We start from the raw sequence: 9,142 nt of genomic DNA on the forward strand, positions 1-9,142 counted from the left end.
GCAGAGGCAGCATTTCTCACGCAGGAGTATCTCTGCAGGTTGAAAAGCACGTAGTGGCAGAAGAAGCAAAGATAAAACAAAGTGGGTAAACCCGAGGTGATCAATCTCTTACCCATGTTGGGCTGAAGGAAGTTCCGGGAAACACCCGCCAAGAGATGAAGTCTGGGGAGCGCACGATCACCACACAACACGCAACTGCCACTGCCTGCAGCAGTTACAAACCTGCCTTCAAGAGGGAAACCGTTCAGTCCGCCCCTTGGAGCAGTAAAGGGAACACCTCACCCCAAACTGGCCAAGCCAAAAGATGGCAGAATGGACAACTGCAGATGAAGAGGGCATGCAGGAGCTCTTTGGCAGGCCTCTCTCCCTTTACATGTGCCCATGGTAGTAGAAAAAGCATATATGAACTTTTCTTTTTTTCCCTCTCTTTAACAGCACACCTTGCAGGGCTCTAGGTGCAAAGAATAGCTGTCTTCTCTGTTTCTCTGAGGTTTGGGGTAAAACACAAAATGAGAGAAGCAGCAGTGAAGCAGTATCATCCCTTCCAAGGTGAAAAGCACAGGCTAAAAATCCAGTGTTTCCCATGGATGAGAGAGTGACACAGTGTATATTTCAAGTTTAAAGTCAAAAATACCTGCAAGCACTAAGCACACCCACCAAAAGAACAAATTACGTGCTATCAGCCCCCTGCGTCCCCAAAAGGTGAAACTTTTTCAGCCATTCAGTAGACTACACCTACATTGTAAAAGGTTATTTGACAGCATCAAAAGTTTTGAAACTACAGCCAAAATGCCATTAGAAGGAAAAGCTACATATACTGCCAAGACACACATGTAAGGCATAACAGGAACTAAATTGAAAGAACGGCCAAGTAATCTTTACTGACATCTGGAGAAGGCAATGTAAAAAAATCACATCTCCATAGTCAGAGTATTTCTGGTGGATGTAAAGTTCTGTACGAATTCTCACACAGATCAGAATCTAAAAGATATGTGAGCTGACTGAAGAGCTACCAGCGAGCACAGAACCACTGGCCCTAGCTATGGAAACATAAAGGCAAAGAGCTTCCATCTGGCAGGAAAGCTTACTCCGAGAAGAGTGTTTCTTTCCTGCTACAGACCTCATGTCACCAAAAAAAATTAAAAATTAAAACTCGAGCAACACAGCAGCTCTGAGCTTCCATTCAACAATACAGATAGCAGTGCCTGCAAAATAAAACTAGAGCCTCTGGCAAATAATTAAAAAAAAACTCTCTGAAGATGAAAAGGACAGGAAGTAGCATACTACTTGGAATTTTCTTTTCAATAACCATCACTCCAGTACTGTAACTGGAATTTCTGCCTAGCAGTGCAAGTTTTGTAACAAACACATTAAATACACTATGATGCAAAAGTAGCCTTTAAACTGTGGGTAGAGATGCATAAAAAAACCCACTGAAAATTATTGATAGCTTGGACGAAGCTTTGTAACATGAGTCTGCTGATAGCTTGCATACTGCCTTAAAAATTAGCTTCTTAATGGCTTGGATTATACATTTCTGCACAGAAGAGATTTAAGAACTGACTTACTGAAAATCTAAAAGGTCTGTATTTGTTGTCCTCATAGAGAAGCATACACATTACCCACCTTTCATATTTAACCCTCAAATACATTTGTTCAACAACTGAGTGTACTTTTCACAGTTCCTGCCCCCCTACCCACCCCCCGCTTCCCAGTGACTAGCAGAAATGTTTCATACCATTTTGTCAACATTTTCCAAATATAAAAATATAATGTTGAGAAGTATGGAATTTATACAAAAACCTTTTCCATAATTTGACCATTTTTTAACTTGTTTTGACCATTCTATGAACGCTTACTCAAAATTTATTGCAATTAGTGTGAGTCTAGATTCTGAAATACTTACATTAGGATGTCACTGACAGTAGCTCCCTATGATCCATCATCAAGTTCTTCCACTCCAAAGAACATATTCCCTTCCCTTTACAAATATCTTTAGGAAAAACTGTTAATTGATTCAGACAACTCACACGGTATGCAACTAAATGCTTTCTGAAGGAACAAATTATGTTCAAATTGTACTGGTTTATTTACAACTGTAGTTTATAAACAGTAACACAAACATCTTTACATGAAAAAAATCTCATTGTTGAAATAGGCACAGAGTCAGAGACTCTTCAGGATATTTTCAGAAGGGAATAGGAAGAGGAAAATGTAATACAACAGCTGCTGGGCAAAACTATAAATACATGAGCAGTCGCCCAGGTGCAATTTCATGCAATTATCTTCAACAGTTCAAGTTCTATTGGTGTTTAGTCAGATACTAAGGAAAAAAAAAAAAGGAAGGAATTAGTTCCAGAATTAAGGTGCCCTAGCTTGATTCCTAGTAAAATAACTTAAGATAACTGTTTTTTATAAAGGGCTGTTTATTTAACCTCCTGATGATGTTCCAATTCACAGGTTTTGATTGAAATACTCAGAAGGCTTCACGCAACAAAGCTAACCTCTATTATCTTTTTTTTCACAGTCTTGGTAGTTTCCACAACAGTCTACAAAGATGCCATGCCTCGGCCTTAAGGACATTCCTGTACTGTGCTTTTCAACAAAAGAACTGTTCTTGCAAGAAGTGGAAAGCTCCTGTTAAACAATCACACAGCTGCCATGTCTCATTAACTAATTACTCATTAACATTAATAACATTAATAACATTAACTAATAACTCATTAACATTAACTAATTTAGAAGATGTTAAAAGAATGTAAACAAATGTTTGAATCCATTAAGCCAATGTGTAATGAATACATTTGTCAGAGGTACATAGCACTTGAACTTCTTCAGTTTACTTGTGTGCATTCATTTTCTTGCTGAATATACCTTTGATCAGCACATGAACTCACTTCTGTGCTGAACCAAAGGTTTTTAAAAGGTCTAATAATTATCTTCCACATTTTGTTTCTGAGGAGCAGGGTAACTTGTTTTTAACTACTGTATTCTGTCATGAAACATCACACTCCTTTTTACATGAGAAAGAGCCTCAACCTATGAAATGGAAAATTTTTCATAATTAAAAAAAAACCCCACAAAATCACAACCCTGTAGTAAAAGTTTAATGCACACAGTTCATTTTGGTATTTAAAAATACCCTTACCACCAATTCCAATTATGTAACCTAGTTTAAACCTTTTTAAAATTTAATTTTACAAATTGCCTCCATTTTTTTTCCATTTATCTGCAGCTCAAGATCAACTTAACCGTTTCTCAAGAGAAGGAGTCAGTACTTCTAAGATTTTTATCTGCTCTGCTCACAGACATATGTTTTTAATCAGTCCTTGACGCTACCCAGTAGACAAAAATCAAATTTATAGACTGTAGGCAATGGAGACATTTCACTTTCAAGGATCAGCAATTTAAAAAGCAGTCTGTTTTCAACTGCTTCTCAGTATTTGGCAGTGCTTCATGCCTTTAATACACCTAATGCAAACTCAGCTGCATCTTCGCTTGCAAAGAAGCAGATCATCCACATTAAGATTGCATTAAAACTGAAACAAACTGACCTTTATAATAAACATTTATTCAAAAGAACAAAAAAAAGTATTAAAAAAAAATCCCATTCAGAAATTAATAATAATTTATCCTATCTTAAGCCTGCTACTCAGGCACTCCCATCAGCAAACAGAAAGTTTCTCATAAGTTAGTATTCAGCTGGAAAAGTGAGTTTGTGTCCACATATCTTGGTTGCTTCTTCTTTATAAAAAGTCTTTAGTTATTAGCTCTCCAAGGCATCCAATACTTTCATGATCTGTTGTTTTATGGCTTTGGTAGCATCACCTGCATTTGGAATCAAATACCTTAAAAAAAAATAAATTAGAAAGTCATCATTCATTCACCTGAAAAGTTTTGAGTATTAGTTCCATAACTCTTGTCTTAATTTTTCCTCTGGCATGAACTAAGAGCAACTACCATGGAAATAACATTTATTTCCTGTTTAAACTACCCAATACTTTCCATTTGTTGATAAATATTTCAGAGGCCATCCTGGAAAGGAAAAGTTCTTCATCAATTGACATGAACAGGCAGTTCATGATTTCTACTGATAGCACTGTCCGACTGAAGCATGGCAGTCCTCATTTGTTTTCTCTTGTCTGGGTGTTGGGGTTTTTTTTGTTGTTTTTTGCTTTTTTAAATTCCTATAGATAACTCTAGATCATTTATTTATGATCCTTTCTCTTCTGGATTTGCTCCAGTCAACACAGTGGTGATGAAGTAATTCACTGAGCAGCAAAGTTCTCTGCGACATTTTAATGTATCTTTGTCTGACCTGCTCTCAAACTAATTGAATTCCAAGCGGCCAAGAGGCACAGAACAACTTCCCTAGTTAGCCAGGAAACTCGCCTCCTGCTGCTTGTGAAAACAGCACCCACTGCACACAGCCCTTACCACTGACGAGGAAATGTCCAACTGGTGTCAGCAACTTTGTTAAAAGAGTGCCAAGCAACAAGAGGCTACACCAGTGGAAAAGTCCAACATGCCCATCCCTCTGACTTCCCCTCCAGTCTTAAGTACGCAAATGCTGAGCGTGGCAATACCTAACCTTCAGGAACTAGGCTTCAGGGTTTCTGAGTTTTGAGGTTAGGCTTCTGGACTTCTTGTACAACACACAGAAGGAGTCAGATATCTCAAAAAAGTTAACACAGAAGAAAGACCTTCACAAATCTGTACCTGAGGCTGCAGATACTTGACCATTTTCATTTACGATATTACAAAAAGAAAATGCATATATCCCATCGACAACAACTGTTGTTGTGGACCACAGCGTTCTTATCTGTGGGGTCCTCTTAAACTCTCCTTATTCTGCTGGAAGATCTTTTTTCTAGTTCACATATGAATTTTCTATTCCTAAACAAAAAAATATTACTTTTGAACTCAATTCAGGGAATTGCAGCATGCCTCTGGTTCCAATTGTCAGTACTCTGTATATCGTTACTAGTTACACCTCTGCTATTGCGACGGCTTACCTTTCAACTGCCAACACTTCTATGCCTGAAGTATTGCTATTTCCATATTTAAAGGTGATCAGTTCTGGGTGTTTCTTCTTGGATGTGATTTTGACTACAGAGTTGAGTGCCTGTCGAGACTGTATGTAAGCCAGTCCCTTTCGCGATGGAATCTCTCTCAAACAGTACATATGAGTTGCTGTTACTAGAAGATGACTTGAAAGAAAAGAAAAATACAAATTAAATTTGCTAATGAACTAAATATCAGCTATTTAGAAAGCTAATTTCTACCAAAAAAAGCTACATGGAGAGAGCAAGATAAAATAGTTTTAATACTTTTTAAATCTCTTATTTATAAAGGTCTACAAAATACTTCAGATATTCCTTGACTACTGTATCATAGCCATTTTTGAAAACAAGAATGGCATCTTCAATAACAGAGAAAACCACCCACAGAGTAAAGGAAACGGCTCCAGTCTCTCTCTTTCATCCTTCCATCACACCCCAGTCCCATCCCTCTCCCCACAGAGAGGCAAATCTAAATGAGGAGCATCAGACCTGAGTTAAAAGGACATGCTGGCACTCTACGATTGTCAATCACTGTACAAGCATGAACGTGGAGACGCTGACTTGCCAGTTCAGTTCAAGACTTTTGGCTTTTTCATGGAAGGAATGCAGGTACAACTAGTGGAGTTCCAGCTCAGTTTGAGAAATCAATACTATGACAGATTACTAATCGTATACTCTATAAAATAAACCCAATGGGGAAATAAAATTAATAGTAAAAGACAAGAACAGACCATGACGCAAGAGAAAGCCTGTGATAATTTTCTGTTATCCAGATTCAACAGGATTTGTACTCTTTGGGGAAGCCAAAATACAGCAGACATCATGTTCTGCTCTTGCAGAATTAACAAGGCTGAACCTTGGAAAGTAGCACAATGTGCAGAGACAAGACAGGAAAAACTGCAGCCATAGGTTCTTGGGTCTATCTGGTCTTGAAAAATAAGCCTATGTATACTGAGAATATCTTTCTTACTATCTTGTTTTGCATAGCAAAACTTCATATTAGGTTTTGTACATAATGACCATTCTATAACACTGCAAATATAACAGTAACATTTTGTTCTAGGTTGTTTCACAATATTAATTTCCTAGTTAAATGTAAAGAATAACTTTATTGCCTTTTCTTTTTTTTTCAGTTTTTAATTCCAGTACCTGGGAAACATATGTCCACTTTCTTTTACTTCATTACAGGGGAAGTTATACTTCACATCAGGTTTATTTATCCATGTTTGGATGTTGACGACCTCCTTTCGACCATCATCTGACATTGAGGAGCTGTCAATTTCATCTGTTTTGAAGGGAGAAGGTATACATTTTAAAAAAGAAAATATTTTCACACAACATCAGCCAACTTTTCAATTCACTTAAACCTATAGTAGCTACACTGGTTCAAACCAAGGTCCACCCAGCCATAAAACAATTGTTCAGAGGGAAGAAAGAAAAAGGCACGCATATCTAGTATTTTTCTTTTAATTCTCTCTCAGCAGACAACTATTTTTAGCTCAGGAGATTTCCTAGGCTAGTCCCTTTGTCCATTCAGTAAAATTTAATAGATCCCTTTACATAGACTTGTCCAGACTTTCTTTGAAGGCATGTAAACATTTTACATCTACACTTTTTCTGACTATTTACGTTTTACCAAAAACATGCCAACTACACTCCAAGAAAGCTTCTTCTTGTGGCTTCTAGTTTCTTGCACTAGAAGAAAAAAAACATCTGCTGATCCCTTTCCAGGCCAGGCATTATTTCTGTGGACCACTTTCCCTGACTTAAATTGCCCATTTCACATAACAGAAGTTCTCATATTCAGTTATTCCTGTTTCACATTTTTCCTCACCCTTCTTATCCTATCTCTCTCTGAAAATTCACCTGTTCAAACATTCTGTTTCTGAGGTAGAAGTCCAAGACACACAATATTCAATCTGTGAGTGAACTGCACGTTTTATACAGTGACATAAAGACCTGGTTTATTCTCTGTTCCTTTCCTCATAATTCCTAGCGTTCTATTTGCTTTTCTGCTTGCTAATGGGCACCTACTTATGATAAACCTACTGCTCCTGGACACAGCCAAATCAGCCTACCATTTTGTTTCTGAAACTAGAACTGAGTTTGTTGTTTAGGTTTTGGGGTTTTTTTTTTCCATCTTTCTCATGTCACATCAATACACACAGAGTTTCATGTGCCATTTTATTGCCTAGTCACTCAGGATAGCAAAAAGACTCTTTCAATTCCTTGGTCTGTCCTTACTACCTTGAACAACCTTGGATCGTTAGCAAAAATCATTGTCTTTGGGTTTACCTTCTTCTCAAAGGACGTTTAAGAACATACTCAAAATCAAAATTTTCAACAGAGACCTCTGTGAAACACCCAAAACTCACTTAGTTGGAAAATACTGGTTTTATGTCTAAATATGGTGATTGTGTCTACACAGCAATTTTGGTGGTGCATTAGAATTTAAGCAATCTAGTTATCTAAAACAATGACCTATATTAAATCCACAGAAATTACTCTCAGAAATAACATTGAAGGATGCCTCCTTAAAGCGTCTTTTTCAAAGTCAGTTTTCTACACTTTGTTTAACTATTTATTTCAAAGCAATTCAGAATTACAGCCACACTTCTGAAAAGGTTTTCACTGCAAAAATACATTATGAAATTGAAGGAAATGAAAAGAAAAAAATCCTAATTTCACAGAATCACAGAATGGCTGAGGATGGAAAGCCTCTCTGGAAGTCATGTGGTTTTCCTACTCAGGCAGAGCCACCTAGAGCAGATTTCAAGTACTGCAGCTAATTGAAATTATTTAATACAAATAATCTACTAAAACTTCACAAAAACAATTATACAGAAACAGGTTCACCTTTTGCATTCTTCTGTACCAAAAATACAATGTATTTTGCTTCATATGTGTTGGCTTTGCTTATTCAAATCATTGCAGTGATTCTGCCTACTTATTAAGTCTAATAGTGCTTTTAAAATCAAACGTAAATAAAAATTAGCGAACAACTGTCACTGAAAATATGTTCTAGACAATACATCTTTGAGGACTTGGTTTTTTGAAACCACACAAACTTTGCCAAACACTATTACAAATGCTCATAAGAACTGTGCAAACTTAATTACACAGCATTTGGAGAAGTGTCTTGTTAGTGTTAAAGCTTCTGCCCGATAGTTTAATTTTGTGTCTTCCTAAATCTTATAGCAGACAAACAATTATCAGCTGTTTGTCATCAACCTTATTTAAACAACTCTAAAACACTGAAGAGCTGTGCACACATAAGACATCTTAAGTCTAGCTTCAACTGTATTTTCAGAATTGGAGATCGTTACACTAACTGCCAATACTAGAGATTCAACCTGAGATCTATCAGCCAAACTAGGTCCTCTATATCTTCCTTACTATCATGAGTAAGAGAGGTACAACTGCAGGTTTACTTATGCAAGACCATTGTAGAAAAGTAGATCTTTACTACAGAAATAACAAGTGAACATGAATGATGCACTAAACGCATCTATTTTAGTTCTTCCTGTTGGATGCTTGGTGCCTACCACAGAATCTTTTTATTTAGTATGCTGTCATATATTTGAAGAGGGTGTTTCTATCTTGGTTGCTTTTAGGTGCCACCATAACAAACACTATCAACGATAATAGTTAGAAAAATGTCATATTGTAAGACAAAGCTGCAAAACACACTTCTATGATTTAGCCAAACTTAATAATTTTGTCTAAAAAAGCTAATCTAGGTAAGAGAAAAATCTCCTGTACCAGTGTCGTATTCTTCTTCATCTCCAATGCTGAATACTGGTTTCACACCACGGTAGGGTCTTCCTACCCTGTCACTGCTGCTGATGTGTCTGTTGGGAAAGAAAAGGGCAGGAGAGGACATGGAATGGGAGAAGAAAAGTAACTTTCAAATTGATGGTATGACTCCTACAATAACATACTAGCAAAATGTAAACACAACAGTGCAACTGAGAAGGAGAGAACTTCACGAAGCTGCCTGCAAAGAAGCCGTGACTGATCCGTCAAGCAATTTCGTTAGTGAAAGCATATGTTTCAGTTACTTAGCAAGGCTGACTGCT

General features: G+C 37.1%; 1 protein-coding gene across 1 annotated transcript; it reads right to left on the reverse strand.

The window, feature by feature from the left end:
* Positions 1-3,541: 3,541 nt before the first annotated feature.
* On the reverse strand, positions 3,542-8,914 carry LOC104271236 (TBC1 domain family member 23-like; the record flags this gene model as incomplete). The annotated part of the gene is made up of 4 exons (XM_009865848.1): positions 3,542-3,848; positions 5,016-5,210; positions 6,213-6,348; positions 8,826-8,914. Coding segments are annotated over 4 exons (502 nt in total), but the record flags the coding sequence as incomplete, so codon positions are not given.
* Positions 8,915-9,142: the final 228 nt, after the last annotated feature.

The sequence above is a fragment of the Apaloderma vittatum genome, unplaced genomic scaffold (assembly GCF_000703405.1).
Source record: "Apaloderma vittatum isolate BGI_N311 unplaced genomic scaffold, ASM70340v1 scaffold16793, whole genome shotgun sequence".
Taxonomy (NCBI): Eukaryota; Metazoa; Chordata; class Aves; order Trogoniformes; family Trogonidae; genus Apaloderma; species Apaloderma vittatum.